Source organism: Gallus gallus, chromosome 19 (assembly GCF_016699485.2).
Source record: "Gallus gallus isolate bGalGal1 chromosome 19, bGalGal1.mat.broiler.GRCg7b, whole genome shotgun sequence".
Taxonomy (NCBI): Eukaryota; Metazoa; Chordata; class Aves; order Galliformes; family Phasianidae; genus Gallus; species Gallus gallus.
In genome coordinates this window covers 8,528,558-8,547,441 of record NC_052550.1, presented here as the reverse complement: position 1 = coordinate 8,547,441, position 18,884 = coordinate 8,528,558, and the positions used below count along the sequence as shown (strand labels likewise).

The following is an 18,884-nucleotide window of genomic DNA, read 5'->3' as shown; positions in this document are numbered from 1 at the left end:
AACTGGGCCTAAGAGCCTCGAGACATGTCTGCTGGGAATAAGGGAAGTATTTTAAGTAACTGTCAAGCTTGAACATCACCTGGCTAAGTCCTGGCCAGACACACAAAATATCAAAACAGAAATTGTAGAACATCTCTCTAAGCTCCTCAGGAGAAGCTATTTTCTGCCTGAGTACTGCAACCCCTTGCAAAGCAGAAATTCCTTGTATATTTAACCATCGCATTTCAATCTCAGGACTTCTATGTTGCACCTTCAGAGATGCAGGCTGGTTGTGCCTTTGGAAGATGAGAGTAATAACCCATAAAACACTGCTGGCTGAAAGCTCTTTCAGTTTCCTTCAGGAGTATCAAAGAATGCACAGCTATTCACTGGAAGAAGAGAGATTATCCAAGTAATGACTTTGTGGGAAGAAATGGGGGCAGGCATAAGGAGGAAGGAAAAAGAAAATGCTTTAGAGACAGACCCCCAGAAGGAGCAGCTGACCAGCATTCAGGTGATAACAAAACCAACCAGGGATCTACCAAACGTTTCCTCATGTAAGAGAATTAATCTTTAATTGGGGATATTACATCTTTAACACAAAATCTCACAATTACAAGTTACAAGAAGCAGATTTCAGTTTTCAATTTTTTTTTCCCTCCTCTTTTCAGGAAACTTTTTATAACTTTGTCTGTTTTAGCCAACATGATCAGCTGATCAGCTGTGCAGTACTTCTGCACTGCTGCAATATATTTTCTGGGGTACATCCTACAAATCTCCTGGTTTTCTGTCCACATTTGTTTCTGAGACTGTTTATTTCCCCAACTTGCTCTTCAAGATTTTTCATTCAGTCTACGAATTTTCAGATGAAGTAGAAATTGATCGTAAGAGACTACTTTGTGGAAATGGCGAAGCTCAGACAGAGTAGGTTGCACACATTATTTAAGGGGTTACAGCAAGTTAAGTGTTCATAATCACGACTTACCGGCCTAGGCAAGGACAGGTTTGCTCCATACCAATGGTAAAGTGCTCTCCAAACTGGTTCTGGGACCATTACGTAGTCCCTTCCTTCGACCAGCTGCGGCGATCGCTTTAATCTGCCACCCTCCATTGTTAACGATGCAGCCTTTTGAACAAAAAGGAATTTTATCAAATCTCAAATGCAAGAACTAGCACACAGCTACAACAGTTTCAGTTCATGAACATAGAACACTAATTATTAAAATAATATTAAGCTGCAATTGGCATCTGGTTTTCATAGTAAGATAGTATGTAAATATAACAATAACTAAAACTCAAGTTTCACAGTTCACTATTTCACTAAAGACTGTCCATTATAAAAACCATCTTTTGTGTCACCTACTCTGACAGCTTCAAGTATAGTGAAAACTGTTGGTTATTTGTTTTTGTTCTCATGCAACAGAAGATGTTTTTACCTTCACTGGTTCTTGCGTTACAAGGGGTTGGTTATCAATAGCTCCTGGTTTCTGAGGATTGAGCTGGAGCAAAGTATTCCCATTGGTTCCAAGGAAACACTGATTATTATTGTCCAAAGTGTTATGCTGCCTAGCAAAACACACATCCGTCCCTGGTGTGCTGGGGTAAAGAACATCTGTAGCAAAGCATGAAGAACATATTCTCTATTTCATTTAGTGACTCCTTAAAACAATAGTAGATCAATTAAACTGATTTTTATATACTATGTATATATTTTAAAAGATAATTGAAGTTCTCTATTCATCAAACTTCAGTATTCAACTCTTCCAAATTTCACAGTAGTAGCAAATGTATTAGCGGCCTCAGAAACAATGAACAAGTGACTACGTGCAATCTACTCTTGAGATACTTACAGAAACAGCCTAACTAGGTTCGCATGGGCAAACATGCTTTGCATTTGTGCTTATTTTCTGATGTTTGAATATCAAACTCCTGAAATTCTTATATACAAAACTGAAAATATATGCATTAACATTTCTGTTGTTTGTTTTATTTTTTCTCCTTGATACTAGTGCAACCTAGACTTGTATCTTTTTGTCTGGGGGAATCCATGCAGCATCTAGAACTTTTTCTACATTAAACCTCCAAGGAAATAAGATGTTATGCTTACTGCTGCTAGTAGTCTCTGAGGCTTCTGATGCAGTAGAAATATTATCTGAAAACTTTTCTTCTGTAGCACTGAAGTAATTAAGACCTCCCATTTTGTCTTCTCCCTGTTCTGAAGTATTGGCTGCAGCAGCTATGAGTGAATTCTTACCTCCACTCAAGACAGATGAAGGCTCTATCACAACAGGGTTTGCATCCTAAAATTGACAGGCAAGTGGAAAAGTTATTTATAAGTCAATATCAAAGACTTAACAACAGTGAAACCAATCGCCAAAATTCAGTTACAAAAACACTTTTACATGCTGCAGTGAGCTTCAGAAAAAAAGAAACTTACTACAACTACTGATGCAAAGGAGAAAAAAATGCCAAAATAGTTATATCAATGGAATATTCTTCTACACAACATAAATGTTGTGAAATAACAGAATTGTTTTCTCTAACCAGATGTATGACAACCATTTTAGACAGCTGTAATTACAGACTCTAAATATTTGAAGATTTGTCCCTAGTAAAGCTAGAAGCATAAAAATAAGACTGAAATGTGCACTGGAATGACAGTAATAATTTATAGTTCCACAGAACTTGAGTATTTTCTTTGCTCAAGAAGTAAAGATACAGTGACTAATGGCATTCTGCTGTTATGTAAAATATTAGCTATGAAGTTACATGTCCATCTGAGTACTTTTACTATGATAAGGATCAAATTACACAGTATTTCCAGCATTTAAGCCATCATCTGTCCAACTCATTGTGCACAGCGAATAACTGTAATTATATCATTAGTTAATGCAGGCGTTGCAATTTTCTGAACCTTTTTGTTACTCGAATTTACGAAAATTCAAATACTTATGTGATAAGTTATAGCTATATACATTTCTTCTGATAAATTGTTTATTTCCCTTATTCTGCATTCTTCGTTGTCACTTTTAAAGAATACTTATCTCCATCTTAATTAAATTTTATTAAGCATGATTTCTTCAGCATGCAGATCAAATGCACATGCATGCTTTATCTTGAATATTTTAGTTGGAGGACTTTAAAGAACACCACATAACACAAGGTTTTAGCAGGACTCTTTTGATCACCATTAGGTGTTGAACTACTTTTCATGATTGTCTTTAGGGCAAATGAAATCAATTTCCTCCTTTATCTGCCCAGAGTACACACAGCATGAATTTGTGGCATAAGAGCCATACCATGGTCCTAAAGCATGAAGTCAAAACCAAACCACATGCTTTTATTATCATGTGGTTCCAGGGACTTCAGGAAAGTACTATTGTGAGAGTATGTTTTCATTTTGAAAAGTATTTTGATGATCAGGAATGAGGAAATCAAACTGAAAGAGGTGACAGCTGAATGAAAGGCTTGCTGTGTAACGATGATTCAGTAAAACAATTATTTTCCATTATGAGACAGAAGATGCTTAATTTCAAGCATTGGTGGTTGAGCAGTCACTTGCTCTCTGTTCTTTATCATTAACATATTCACACATACAAAGAAATCACTCATTCATTTTACATTACTCTTCTACTTACATATTTGACATATTCCTTCCACTGGTGCCACCAGGGCATTGCAATAAGAAACCAGTTGTGCCCTGGCTGAAGGCCATATCTGCTTTCTCTTTCTAGCCAGCCTCTGCAAAAACAAGCAGCATGGAGTATTAACTGAAAAGGGGAAGTTGCAATCCTTCTTTTGATAGTATTAAAAGGTGGCTTTGAAATACATTTAGAACTGAGAGCAAAGCACACACCTAATAATCTGTCCTTCCTCTTCTGGAGTGGCAGGTCGCAGCCCCAGAACTATATGACACACCTGGAAAAAGAAAGGTAACTTTTAAAAACTGCATCAATGTGAAACAAACACTGGGTGAGCAAAAAAAAAAAAAAGAATAACTTAAAAAGAATTTTTGAAAGTCTCATTAATTTATGTAGCAACGTTACCTACAATCAAATCACTAAACAAGAAATATTTGGAGTTACCATATTTGCCACCTGCTCCCAAGTACCACAGAAAATTTGGCCAAAGCTGCTCTCTAACAATCTTTTCTTTCCTCTCTCTCTTTTAAAGGGAAAACAGTACACAAAATAATAATGAAAGAACATACAGAAGTAAAAAAAGCACCACCCGTTGATAGCCTCATTTTGAGTGGGTATTGCTATGCGCGCAGGACAGCACTCTCAGATGTTACTAATGCTTCCAGTCAAGGCGTCCTGGCCTTAGCAGCCACCAAGTTCCCAGCAGCTCTGTCCCAGGAGCCCACAGCCACAGGGCATGCAGCAGGGAGCAACAAGCAGGGAAACGCTCTGCAGGAGTCTTTGTTTCCCACTGCAGGGAGGAGGGTCAGCTGTCTTGTCTCTAGACGTTTGTCAAATTGGTTGCTACTCATAACATGATTTATAGTCTTTTCCTTACATCTCTTTTGAGGTTACTAATTTGCATCTCAGCTGGAGCCTTCTAATGACTGGTGAGATATCTTATTTAAATTTATATTACAGTGTGAGGGACCATTTTACATTCTAAATAAAACAAAAGCCATTAGCTGCTGGGAAGCAACAGATTTTCCAGCGCACAACACAGCTGGCTCCGATGTTTCCTTTTAAGTCATGTTACACTGTGCTAGTATCAGATTCTTCACACAAACCACCCTGCTGCAAACAAACCAAAAGCAGCTTTCCAAGCCACTCCATTCAGACTACTTAGCTTTTCTGTCTGCAGATGAGATGCAGAAGCTCAATGACAGTTTAAATACAAGCCCAGACAAATCAATGGCAGACCCTGTTCTGTGTGAGCACGCTCTTGGGCTCAAAGCATGAAATGAGGGTGCCCCATGTCATAAAGGGATCAAGGGAAACAAAACGTCTAAGATGAACATGTTACAACTGCCAGAAGAAAAAGTAGAACACAGAACTTAACGCGACAGACAAAAGTGTAAGCATGTTGACACAAATGCTGGTGCTGCAACCTACAGCTGTGCAAAAAGCCGATGAGCCAACTACCACACGTTACAACTCTAAATTTCTCTTAAACATACCTGAAAAAGTAGATTTAAAAACTCATTGGCAAGAGCACTCTTCACACTCCATATCTGGTAGTCCTCCAGAGTGAGGTGTCCAAGCTTATTTAAAGGAGGAATGGGAAAAGGAAATGAAGAACCAAACTATTAACCAAATTATTTAACAGAAGTACTATTAAAACGCTCATTAAACGTGTCACGCAAGGCACGACAAAATTAGTGGTTTGAGAAAAATTAGCATCTACCACTCATAATAAAACTTGATCCAATAAAATAAGAAAAAGCCAGTTCAAATATAACAAGAACCCAGAGAACCAAAAAGCTTGGAGGTTACACATCAAACTATGCACAGCATGCAACCTTTGCTCCTGCTCTGTACTATCCAGATTAGCTTATGCTCAGCCACACCAATACTTCCTCAAACCACAAGAGCAGCAGGGGCAGCATGTGGCTGCTCAGAGCAATCCCTATGTAGGAAACAGAACAACCCTAAGGTTTTGATCTTCCAAATAAGCTGCACGCACAGACACTTGCCATCTCTACAGGAGACCGCTGTCTTCCTCTGAGTACTGGGAAAAACAATTTTGGATAAAATCCTCATGATCTTAACGTAAAATATGGCACATTAGTTCTGAATCATTTGCAAAGTTATACTAGCATAACACTGACCAATATCAGAATCAATTACTTTCTGATTGTCAATTATTCAGTGATAAGATCAATTCTGATTTTTCGGTATAGCCCATAGCCGCTTTCATAGCACTGGCAGTTTGCTCACCACTTCTTACAGATCATTTGCTCTGAAGTTCAGGGGTCAAAGCTAACATATGAAAACAGGTTATGTAATTTGTGTAATTAATGCATCATCAGCTCTTCCCAGCACTACATCCATGATGCACTTATGAAAGATATCCCGAACACTTTTTTTTTTTTTTAAACTCTCTACGGAGATGAAGCTGCTATTATAAACCCTTCATTAAAAGACCAAACAAAAGCCTCAAAGGATGAGAAGGAGCTCACTGAAGCCCTATTTCCTATTGCTCTAGCAGAAGCTGAATTCTAATGAAATATTTGCCTACCACTTTGTAGAAGTACAAGCAGGTGAGAGAACTATTCAAACAAGTAACTAAGAGTTCTTTAGAACCTTATTTCCATTATTCATAATTTGCACTTCCTCTTATAATTAGAAGAGCAAAGAATGAATCAATGGAAACAAGGGTCACAATATCATTTACAAATAATGGTGCCCATTTCAAAAAGCAAGAACATAATTAAAAGATTTACTCACAACTATAAAGCACAACACAAACTATTAAGATCTGTTGTTCTGTCATGACAGCGGCTTCCATGGTTTCATAGATACTTAGCTCTTCAACAGTAACACTATGCTGTATGGATTCACTGATTATATATGATGTCACTTGCAATAAAGAGTTTGTAATAACACTGGAGTTACTTTTGAATCAATGCAGTTCTGTTCCAATACAGGAGAATAACGTATCTTTTTACAGAGCATAAAAGATGAAATACACCACTGCACTACCGCTTCCTTCTCAAGACCACTTGAACACGAAAGAAACAAACAGCATTCTTCAGAAGAAGTAAACCATCGGATTTAAAAGTGGTATTAATTACACCTAGTAAAGCCTTGTAAACAGTATGCTTCAAATTAATTTTATTTGGTTATGCATTTTTGGTTAGTATGCATTTAGTTTTAGTATGCATTTTAGTATGCATTTTAGTTTTGTATATAATGGCTTATAAATTCAAATGTTACTTCGCAACAGAACAATGTGGAAAATTTAATGGAAAACTGACATTTCATGAAAGATTCCTTTATTGGCACATCTCTGCTTTAAGGAAAGCACACAATTCTTTCATTTATTAATTTACTTAAACTGGAAATACTGTTATAGAAATGACAGGAAAATAGCAAATTCCTACCTTTGTGTTGTCATGCACATTCAAAATATCTTCTACAATTTCAGACAAATCCATGTCCAACTCCTTGGGACACAAAAGGATTAGAAAAGAGATTTAAATTCTCAAAGCACTCTCTGGAGCAGTATGTGTTCAGAATGAAAATGCAACTATCAGAATGCTGACAATACCACTATGCAGTTCACAACTGAGTGCTTCCAGGCAATTGTACTTTTGTACCTGAGGTTCCTTTATACGAAACAGCATACATTACAGTCAAATATTGGTACTTTGGTTAACAGCAGGGCAAAGCTATATTATCAATAGTTCTCAATTAAGACAGTTTAAGGGTTGGTTTATTTCACTGAAACTATGATCAAACAATATTCGCATCTGAAACATGAAAATTACTCCTACTTTTGAAAGATGATTTTGGGAAACAGAAGCAAGTGAGAAAGAAAATCTACATGTCTAACTTACAGGTATTTTATCAGTACGGTTATCTTTCCAGACCTCTAAAAGTGCAACCACCATTTCTTTAAGTTCCGTGCGAGACAGCACACCATCCCGGTCAATGTCAAAAACCTTGAAGCAAACTGGAGGGAAAAAAGGAAATTACTTCGGTGCATTAGAACCACTCAACAACTTTTTTTCCCCTTGCAGAATGCAAGTCTGCAGAGTCACAGGAACATGATTTAGTGCTGACAGTTTTGATGAGGCAGGATGCATGTGGTCGTGAGGAAATGGAGCAGCTGTGTTTAATAAACTGTAATCTAGATTCCTGCAATTTTGCACTGTGTTTTCTGATGTGACTTAGAAGGGAACACATGTGCACACAGAAATTCCCAGTAAATGCCTTTAAGTTCCAGCAGTATGGCTTTGGAGAAGTATGGAAGGAAGGTTCTCCCAAAGCACAACTACCACCTTGCAGGGAAGGAGGCAGCTGAAAGCTGACAGCAAACAGGACAACACACACTAGCTACAGAACACTGCAATGTAACTTTCAAAGTATAGCTATGGAAATACACAGAACTCAGTTTCACCATGCTTTAAAAAGGGAAGTCTTCCTACTTAAAACTTCATTTTATTTTTTAACTTCTCAATGCACTCAAGTAGAAGAAATTTCCAAGAAGGTGAAAACAACTAAGCATGCTTGCTCAAATTGAAGAAGTTCTCTAATAGTTAATATTTTGCATACTTACACTTCTGCCTTTCTGCCAAGGGTCCCCGGCAACATGCTGAGAGCCCACAGGAAATTTCTTTAAAATCTATGTGATTGTCCCGGTTTTCATCAAAGGCATTAAACAAACCTGCAAACCACAAAGCATCTGTTACAGCACCTGACTGAAACAGCTGACAACAGCATCTACGTGAATTGTAACAGTTCACATTGCAAGGGCAAATGCAAACATTTGTAATTTTAACTCATTTTTAATAAGTGTAATAAAGAACACAACAACCAGTACTGCTTCTCTTCATCATTCTATGCTTCACAACAAACGCAGATTCTCAGACATTGTTTCTTATTTCCAACATTTATAAGACAGTAACACGAATTTAAGCTTAAAATACTTAAAAAAAAAAAACAATCCCACTTCTGAGGCCCTAAAATTTGTACATCAGGAGGCCATCGGGGCCCCAACATCACAGCACACTGCTTCCTCGCATGCTCTGTCGCAGTTCCATACCTTCACTCAAAGATGGATGGATAGGAGGGGACACCAAGGGGGCAAACGTTTCTAAATCAAAGCGTCCAGTTCTTGATTGAGCTTTTAGCAGCCAGTATCGTTTCTCGAGATCAATGATGTCCGATTCTTCCACTGTATGACCAACACAAAGAAAAGGAGTCCCGGTAACATCTGGACCACGTTAGAACTGAGCACTAAATATGATTACAGCACTATTTTGTCACAAAGAGAATGGTGCTATTTTTTTTCTGTTTGATTCATGGATATAAGTAATAAAGATAGAAGCCATAAAGTTCTGTTATTACTTGGCTTACCTACAGAATAATTTTAACTATTTAATGCCAAGGAGCGTGAAGTCAGCAAGTGATGAGTGTTCAGAAGTACAGAAATGAACACACTACAAAAGGCTCCAGCAATCTCCTCATTTTCACATGTTCTCAATGAATTGAACACGTAGAATATATGGCAATACCATCTTTCAAAACTAGCCAGTATTTAAATTCTCTAAAATGGAAGTAAAGCAGCATTAAGAAAAGCAGCCAGACCTCTTACAGGAAGCAGTATTTGGGTGCCCTTGAAAAACCCCTATATGAAAGTTTGGGCCCACTTATACAGCAGTAAGGCTGAATTTCGATGTGACATTCATCATTTCCAAACAAATATTCTATTTTACTTTGTTTTTACCATAGACGCACCTAGAATTCTGGTCAACATTGCAGAGGGATTACATAAACGCAAAAGTGACTTTATACCAAGGAACTCAGAATCTGATGTAAAGAAAGGGAAAAGGAAAAAGACTGAGTAAAAAGGCATTAGGAAAAGGTGAATAAAAATAGGCAGAGGAAGAAGTTGAGTTTTCTTTCAAGACATATACAAAGGCTAATTTCTTTAAGTCAGTTCTTTACAGGTCAGCTGTAGTTTTACGCTTGAAATTAATATCATTTATATATATATATTTATATTTAAGTTTCTGCTCAACAATACTTTTAACCTTTTTACATATGCAAGTGTGTCACAGCACTGCTTCAGGTCAGTGCAAATTAATTGGTTCTCTAATAGATATGTAATGACAAAGCTGTCTATATTAAGAACCACTACGTGTGATCCCATTCCCAGATGGTTCTGAGCCTTTAAATCCATGCCAGCTTTCTAATAGGTTTAACTTGAGCTATTTGGCCTGGTTTAGTCTACAGAAACAATAATAATCCTGTAAAGCTTAAGAAAAGACCAAAAAAGTCACATGTCAAGTTAAAATTGTATTGATTTTTCCTATTTATGTCATTTATAGCAGTAATTTATTCCAAATATTAGCTTAGGTAACACAAGCATGATCTAACTGCAGCTACCCAACAGGCAGGGTGCATTAGGCAACACAAAGCATACAACATCATACCCTCATCAGAAGAAAGTTTGGAGATTGTTAACAAAAGATTAACATCTGATGTCAGGCTCAAGGAGTGGGAAGGATTTGCATTTCCCTGTGATTTTAGGCAGCAACTAGAAAAGCAACTTCAGTGAAAATAAGCCCTCCTTCTCCTACGTACATTCAGCACAGGCACAAAACAGATGAGATGCGGATGTGCAGAACATCCGCACAAAAGCTGCAGCTTGAGGGTCATGTATTTCTCATGTAACTCTGACTTACCTTCCACTTAGTGCCAAGCATGCTCTGCAGCATCCTCACTTGCACCACTACCAGCTATTCTGCATTTACATGGTAAGTGAGATAAGGGAACTGATCCTGCAGAAAAACTGATTTGTTTCTTCTCTCCTCCTCCTTCCCAGCTGGATCAGTTCCCTTATCTGGACTGTCATCTGCTGGCTCTTGGTTGTGTTGGAATATATATGGAAACACTAATCTACACATATAAAGGAATATGATTCTACTAGAATTCAAGGAGTAACAGGACAGTTATTGCTTTTAAGATCAGCATATAGAAACATCACAGATGCTTAAGACAGTGCCACAGATGCAGGCAGTTCCATGGGCCTAAGTGGAACAGCCAAGAGGGATGGAAGGCAGCTGGTGCGTGCCACGAAACACAGCAGTGCTGTGATGGCTCAGTGACACTCCTATCTCACACTGGGCAGTACAGCAACAGGTGAGAAAGAGTCTGTCAGATAAAATACACTTTCCCTCAATCTCACTGCCTCTACAGGAATCAGTGTGCCACCACACTGAAAGAGCCTGCGAGGAGTCATATAAGGGCTGCGGTATCAGCATTCCGCAGGAGGTACAAAAACGCATAGTTGTGGAGTTTCAAGAACAGAAATAATCAAAAATTAAAATAACCAGTGAAAAGTGAAAGCAACTTGATGAGACAGAACCTTAAATACAAAGAGATTCTCAGAACTGCTAGGCACCAAACAGGGGCACAGCCTGAGGGGGCAGCACAGCCAGGAGGGACTGTACTGGAGGGGACCAGTGATGGGACACAGGGAACAGCTTTAAATCAAAGAGCCAAACATTTCAGAAAGTAAGACTGACAGGAGAAAGGAGCGTTCTTTGTGCTGCACAGACCTACGTGACTCAGACTGACTAGAAGTAAAAATCTAACAGAATATTTTTATCTCACGTAACAAGGAATTGTAGGCCTGCATCAAGGCATAAAACAGACTTACTGGATTACAGCACGTGTAAATGTTTAAGTCTGAAGAGCAGAAGCCAGCTGCTAGGTAATTTCTTCAGTGGTTTTTTTTTTGCACAATGTCACAAATTAATCTCAGCAAACGTGGCACACCATACATTCCTCATTACACCTGAAGAGGAAGCCTGTGCCACTTAGGATATATACATACAATCATGTTTGATACTGAAGTTTAAATGAAGTGTGATAAAGACTACTTACCATCCTAATGTTTATGTACGTATACTGATATGTATGAAAAAAATGCCATCTTCCTTAAAATAGTTAATGCAAAGCCTATTACAACTTTTCAAAGCCTAAATTTCTGTTTCTAATGCCTGCACAAACCAAATCAGGAGGTGCAAAGCAGACTTTCATTTAGTGGGCCAAAATATAGACGTTATTTATCTTAATCTTCTAGATAAAATATATTCCAAAGCATAAGAACAAAATAGCTTTTTAGGCAAATACTGATTTTTGTCAATTATAGATGAATAATTATTCAAGGTAACACACATTAGGCATCTGTGAAATTTAAGCATAAGTGACCATGTGATGGTGAACTGATATTTCATTTTCCTCTTGCCATTTCTCTATTAAATTATGGAAAACTTTCAGATCTGTAGGATCAAGAACGGGGCTTCCTAGTTCAGCTCTGAGGCTCGCTGTCAGAAAAGCACGACCGGAGGGATGAGATAATGGCCAGTACAGGTCTAAACTGGAGCCTTCATACAGCAAAGGAAGAACAGGTAAACTAATGCTTTCCAGCAAGAACTGCACACCTACTGAAAACAAGCCAATTTAAAACCAGCCACTACACTGTGACTGATAGGCTGCAACGTCAGCAAAAAACACTAAGAAGAAAAGAAATAAAGCACCCTTCATTTTAATTCCATTTCCATGCAACATACTCCCTAAATATTACACAGGTAGCAAAGCTATGAATAATGTTCTTAGGAAAACAAATTTAAGGTTTCATTACAGTTTTTGTTCTGTTTCTTTTTTATTTTATTTTATTTTTTTACAGCATCAGAACGAACCACACACCTGAATATATTTTATGAATGACTTAATTTTTACCTACCTAATGGCACAATCCTCTCTGGCTCACAGCAGCAGAAGCATACCATATTCTCAACATTTTACCTGAAACTCGGCTCACTTCTCCTCTCACCATGACAGCCTGCAGGCAAAGCCCAGTCCCCAGGCACAGCACTGCTCATCGCCACCCACCCGGGCCAGACCCAAGGCTGAATGGTGAACACGGGCAGCGCTCCTGTCTGAACGTGGCTGCTCACCACTTTCAAATTAACACATGGAAGATTCTGGGACCTGGGGCACAGAGAGCTGCTTTGCAAGACATAAAATAACCTGGGAACTAAGAGGATAACAAAGTGGCAAGATGCAGCTTAAGTGACACTGAGGCTTTTCCTTATTGGCCTGCTCTGCTGGAATACCTTTTCCCCCCCGCTCCTCTCCCCTCCTTTGCTTCTTTAATTCATATGTATTTTTTAATTTTTAATTAAAAGGACACACAAAGAAGGGAGTACTACAACTTCAACCACAATGTTACAGTGCATCACATGCTACCAACCAGATGCTCACCTAGCAGAATACAGTATGTATCACTGCCTTAACAATGTGAACACACACTGCAGAGGCATAAAGCATGACACCTCAACTCAAAGCACACATAATCACACATCCAAAAAACCCAGGAGAGAACAGAATGCATTTCTAAAAGCACCTTTAATAAAACCTGGATTTTCAGAACCATCTTACACAGGAGCCTTCTGTGCATCATTAAGAGATGGTGTTTCAAGGGTGGGTACCACAACTGAAGCAGAAAAACACATCCCAGCAGCCCACGCGAAGCAATCACTCCACTGTGCTGCACAGATCTGTGTGCATCATGAACTTCTCTGACAGAAGTGGTTACTTCCAAAGCACTCGGTTTCAACTTCAGTTTCAAAAACTCACTCTTGCTTTCCATCATGTAATCCAGTTATCCAGGGCTTCTCTCATTTATTATGTTAAATCAGCAATAAGTATGTTCTAAAATATAGTCATTATACTGATTAAACACTGTCGTACTGAATCTCTGGGAGAGCTGTCAGAAAAGCAAAGGGTTTTGATCACAAGTATTAAGATGTCAATTAATTCAAACTGAGTGACACAAGAATGGGACAACAGAGAAGGACAAATTGCACAGCCTGTCAGAATGTTACCTCGGTAAGTGGGACTATTCTCCTCACAGAAAAGGACAGAAAACCGCAGTATGTAGGCCCAGCACAGGGCAGTGGGATACACCAAACAGACACAGCTGCAAAAAGGCAACATCACCTATGTTGCATCAGAAGAATTACACCCATTCAGGCCATAACACCTCACCCTTCCAGATGCCCCTGTTCCTCTGCATCCATCTGTTAAAATGAGCAGCAGAGAGCTCCACTGTGCAGGTGGGATGGGCTCAGAGCCCCTCGGATACTGAGCACCCACCTGCCAGGGCACCAGAACAACAGCTGCTGTATTGCTGTATTACTGTGTTTGGATTTCAGTGAACCAGAGATGAGGTGTTCAATTTGCAATTATTAATGACTTACAATAGTTCCCAGGAAACTTTCTCCTGCAGAGAAATGTAGAGTTAGTAGTGGTTTCTGACAAGGACTGTCTTTGATTTACACATCCCACTACAATGCTATTCAGTACAGTGATCAACTAAACAAAATCAAGAAGTGTGCAATCACACTGGAAAACTGAGACGATCCAGATGGATGCCTGTTTGTCACTGCTTGCACGGAGAAGAGACTCATAACCACTACACTACTTGTGGGGAACAACGGTCCAAGGAAACTTTAAGTTATTTTGGTAACTTTTAAACAAAACGATTCATATTTTTGATTCAAGTGAAATGGAACAAAATTTGATTAAAAGCAGCAAGTGTGTGTAACTTCCTGTATCTCTAAAGTTTAATTTCCAATTATGTGTTGAGAAAAATAATTGAAGTCATCTGAATTCCAAAACAAATGTTATTTACAACTGAAAAATTAGAATTCCTTTGTTTCCCTGAGAGCCTGGCTCATTAAACAAATGTAAATGGAGTCACTGGTGCCTTGCAGTACAACGCTCACTGTCAATTTCTAAATCAATGTTAATGTTCCCCATTTTATTGCCCCAACTTTTCCCATCCCATCAGGTTAACAGAACACGCAGAGCTGGGACTTGAGCACAGCCCCAGCAGTGGGGATACACTGACATCACACCAGCGAGTTTCATTAATGAGCTTTCAGCTGAGAGTAGAAATTCTCAACTTGCATTCTCTCAATGCGTTCTGCTAACAGCATGTCTGGGTTTACTCAACATTCTTTCTGCTGCTTTTTCCTCCCAAAGGACAACTATTATCCTCATCAGAAGAATTACAAACAAGCCTGACTAGAGAAAAGGAACTCCTATGCTCTATCCATTCAGCTAGGTTAAGATTACTTTCTTGTTCTTTAGATTGACTTAACTAGACTATAAATACTGAACTTAAAAAAAAGCAAGGCCCCAGGTGTTCATATCTCGTTCACTGCAATTACTTTTAAGCGCACAAGCACTCAGATTATCCTTACTTTTGCATCTGTTGTGAGATTCCTATACTGCCTCAAGTCTCAAGGGAAACCATTGGACACAATGAAAAGCATTTGTTTTCAGGCTTTGGGAGGGCTGGGCAGTTCACCAGTTTGTCTTCCTACTATCTCCAAGTGTAGTCAGTTTCCCCACATCTGTCCTTTGAATGATACCAAGCTGCAGCCACCCTAACACAGCACAAATACACTGGTTTTTCTGTTAACAATACTTATTGTGAGATAACAGGACTACAAGAAAGTTTAATTTTATCTAGCAGTCCAAACACACCCTGTAACATAAGCTTTCCAGTCGAGGTCAAGTATACTGAACCTGCAGACACCTCACAGTTTGAAACGTTTTACTGATTCAGTACTAAGTGTAAGCTATGCTACTCTCCTGAACCAAATGAAAACCTTGATCCTAGATTCACTGTATACCTGAAGATTCAATAATTGTTTCAAACACTGACAAATATTTCTTTTTACTTCAGTTTTTTAATCCTGACAAAGGAGAATGTAACCTCTTGTTCACTTCCATCTTCATTATGAGCACCCAAGAGCTTCTCCAAGTAAGCTGCTGGTGAAGAAGTGCAACACTGCCAGCTGCTCCAATACTCTGAATTTCTCGATAGCCTGATCTCATATGTAGCAATACATTTTCTCCCCCCCCCCCCCGAATGCAAGGGTTTGGGTCTTCTTTTCCCTTCAGAATATACAGTTACTGTTGGAACACTCAGCAGAGACCTGAAATTCTGCATTATTCACAAGGCTTTAACAATGAAGTCGCTTCTCCAACACATCACGAAGCCATACAAACCAGGACACATAGAAGAACAACCGTGCTTGCACATCTCCTAGATTAAAAAAAAAACCACCAAATACCCACAGAACCTATACAACTCAGAAAGGTTTTTTTTATTATTATTACTCCCTTTTGTCCTTTCAGCTTACCTCTTCCTCTAACTTGTCTATCAGGCTTCAGGGTGGTTTTCTGAAGCCTCCAATGTCTACTGCAGTCTCTCTTGTAATGCAAATAAGTTACCTATCTATAAATTCTGGTTTTATTACATACTTTCATTTTAGAGGGTCAAAACAGAATTTGAATGCTCACATTTAAAAGCAAAAGAAAAAACTATATGCAATTTTATACAAATAATTCAACCATTTAAAAGATACAATGCCAGGCTCCACCAGCAAAGAAATCTGAGTGCTTTAAGCATAAGCAGATTGTTCAAGCCATTGATATCTCAATAGCAAACACCCTTTTCCTGAGAGATATCAAGTCCCCTAGAGTACTGTACTGTGTGCTTACATTATACATGCACATCACATCTGATCTGTCAGCCTTTTGTTTTTACATTTCATCTACAAAAACAGCTGCTCCTTCTTTTACATCAAGATACAGACATAAGGAAGCATTTGTTCTCTGGAGATCATTCCTACTTGCAGATCCTGAGGGGGCTTCTCTTTACTTAATTTAGTTTCCTGACTACAACATACATCAGGAATATTGCTTATTTTACTGCAGAAAACAGATTAGGAGGTCATATTTTTGAAGCAAACATCATCAAAACTGTCTCAACAGTTTCATGACACACCATATTTGGAAGAGCAAATACCACACCTGTATTAATGCCAACTCTTTAGACTGATATACTGGTTCAGAAATGTATTGTTTTTTAATTGACTTTGCAGTCATCATCTCCCATAGGAAATGCTGCTATTAAACGCTGTTCTCCCTTAAAAATAATGACCTAAGGTATCCTTTTCCATAACAACCCTTTATATATCACAGCACAAAAAGCAGAGAACAAATTAGCACAGACAAGCTCTGTTTGCTGAACAGAACTAATGAGAGTAGTAAGATTTAATGAACAACTGCAGCAAGGCTACAGTTTTTGATCTCTGAAATAGTTTTAAGAAGGACACAAAATAACCATCTTTTACTTACAGTGTGTGACTCCAGCCAGGGTTTGATAGAAGGTAGGAGTGTCACTATCATCAGTGAGTGTCACATATACACCTCCAGACAGCAGCCAACGGGAAAACGTGAAAGCATCTTTGTTGTGCAACAGCCAAACCCTGAACTTCTCATAGTTTACCTTTTCACCCTATTAGAAAATAAGAAAATGTGACTGTTTTTCTCTCCTGTCCCAGTCTCATTAAACAGGAACCACTGAGCAGTAAGAACAATAATCTCCTATAAAAATAAGCACTAAGATTATTTTTTTGGAGCCATGCCTGCTTTTCCATTTCATCCTGAAATACAGCACAGAGAAGGCAATTAGACTCCTCAACTCTCCCTGCATTTCAGCCTCCTACTCAATGTGGCCTTTGGAAAGTCATTTACCCTGAACCTCAGTTTATAGGGATTAGACAAAAAATGGTTTCTTACAACTCACAAGAGCCACAGTTATTTTTTTGAATTTGAGTTTATTATGACAGATAAAAGCTCTTTTGTGCTGAATAGCTGATGCTAAAAAAAATCATAAACGTTCTGTTATATCTGTGTAAGTATGCAAACACCTAACGCAGAAAGTTTAGATTTGTGAATAACTAACAGTATGAAGAATCACTGCAGAAGCATTCAAAATTTCTGCTTCTGTTGTCCAAAAAACCACTTCGTAGCATATATGCAAATGTGACATTCACAGTATCTCCTAACTCAAGTTTCTCTTGCAGAGTCTTATAGAATTGGCTGTTCAGGAGTACACGAAAACCACAGATCCACAGAACTTAAATGCACACGAGGTTGTTTAAAACATTTAGCTGAACAGTTTTCAAGATGTGGCCATGAAATCATAGCGATCAGCAGGCTTAGTTTTGTAGGCAATGTAGAAATGCTGAAAATAAAAGCAAGCCTACTATCAGCATAGAAACTCATTATCTGGAGGTCCTAATGACTATGGGAAATAAACAAGAGTCTGCAAACTAAAAAGCATTTGAAGCCATTGACTGGTTAAACTTCCCTAATATCACAGACCATTAAACTTCACTGAATTACATTTCTAGGGAACCCAACAACCTGTACTTGGCTGTGGACTAACAGCAACTGCCAACTGCAGAAAATAGTTAATCACCATTGCTACTAAATCATTTGCTTCGTATTCTAGTTGTAATGGATTATTTCAGATTCCAGACACTGATCTTCTCTGCCCCTTTCTCCTACATTAGCGTTATGTTTTTCTCCTACAAATACATGCAGATCAAATTGCCTTCTTGCTCTCCTTTGAATCATTATCCAGAGATTTGGATCAGACACATCATTTTCTTACTACCTCTTCCTCTCTACTTTCCTGCTACTTTTTTCCCCCCCACAGCTTTCTGTAAATGGAGGAAGAGCTACGTTATGTTTCATAATGCTCTCATGCCATTCTAATTGATTGGAGCAACAAGAAGGACATGGGACAGGAAAATTTTGGCAAAAAGCAACACTTGAACCATTTAAGTTTTACAGATGAGCCACAGTGGAACTCAAACAACCAGAGCAATGCAGATATTGCTGCATTCGTTTCCTTTATTTCAGAAACAGGAATGAGGAAAGAGAGAAACTTCAGAGTTCATAGTTCTAGATGAGCACATACAATAATTCTGAAGGAAAGAATAAGAGCACCAATAAACATCACCCTGGAAAGCATAAACTCATCTGCCATATGGCAGGAAAGAAGCCCCACAACAGGAAAATTAAGCTTTCTCACTCTACAGCAAATACCTAGTATGATTAACAGGTCAGTAAATCCTACTTGAGTGGGTCATTACACTATTTTTCTTTTAAAAGATAATCAATATAGAGCATTTTCTTGAGCAGGAAAATGGTATCAAATCAGATTGATACTCCTCTGCCTGCAAGATATTCATAAAGTATTTCTAGATTTCCTGGACAGCATGCAATTAACTTTTAGTGTATAATTCATCATACTGTATTGATGGGAAATTAAATATA

The 18,884-nt window shown here is 38.4% G+C and overlaps 1 protein-coding gene and 1 non-coding gene across 7 annotated transcripts in view; both read right to left on the bottom strand.

Annotated features, from left to right (window-relative positions):
• USP6 (ubiquitin specific peptidase 6) overlaps positions 1-18,884 on the bottom strand; it is a 60,161-nt gene that overhangs the window by 20,046 nt on the left and 21,231 nt on the right. For 3 of the 6 annotated variants that reach the window (XM_040650526.2, XM_040650527.2, XM_046902701.1), the window contains exons 5-16: positions 16,893-17,052; positions 9,402-9,473; positions 8,707-8,838; positions 8,221-8,328; positions 7,499-7,614; positions 7,043-7,105; positions 5,117-5,200; positions 3,836-3,897; positions 3,618-3,720; positions 2,087-2,279; positions 1,416-1,591; positions 965-1,105 (exon numbers count right to left, since the gene is read on the bottom strand). In XM_040650526.2, the coding sequence (XP_040506460.1) occupies positions 965-1,105; positions 1,416-1,591; positions 2,087-2,279; positions 3,618-3,720; positions 3,836-3,897; positions 5,117-5,200; positions 7,043-7,105; positions 7,499-7,614; positions 8,221-8,328; positions 8,707-8,838; positions 9,402-9,473; positions 16,893-17,052 (1,410 nt within the window). The remainder of the gene's footprint in view (positions 1-964; positions 1,106-1,415; positions 1,592-2,086; positions 2,280-3,617; positions 3,721-3,835; positions 3,898-5,116; positions 5,201-7,042; positions 7,106-7,498; positions 7,615-8,220; positions 8,329-8,706; positions 8,839-9,401; positions 9,474-16,892; positions 17,053-18,884) is intronic. The other 3 variants (XM_004946740.4, XM_415892.6, XM_040650528.2) reach the window with 2 other exon arrangements.
• On the bottom strand, positions 6,249-6,306 carry MIR12236 (microRNA mir-12236). Its single transcript, NR_161997.1, has one exon. It is a non-coding gene; the product is annotated as a microRNA mir-12236 (primary transcript).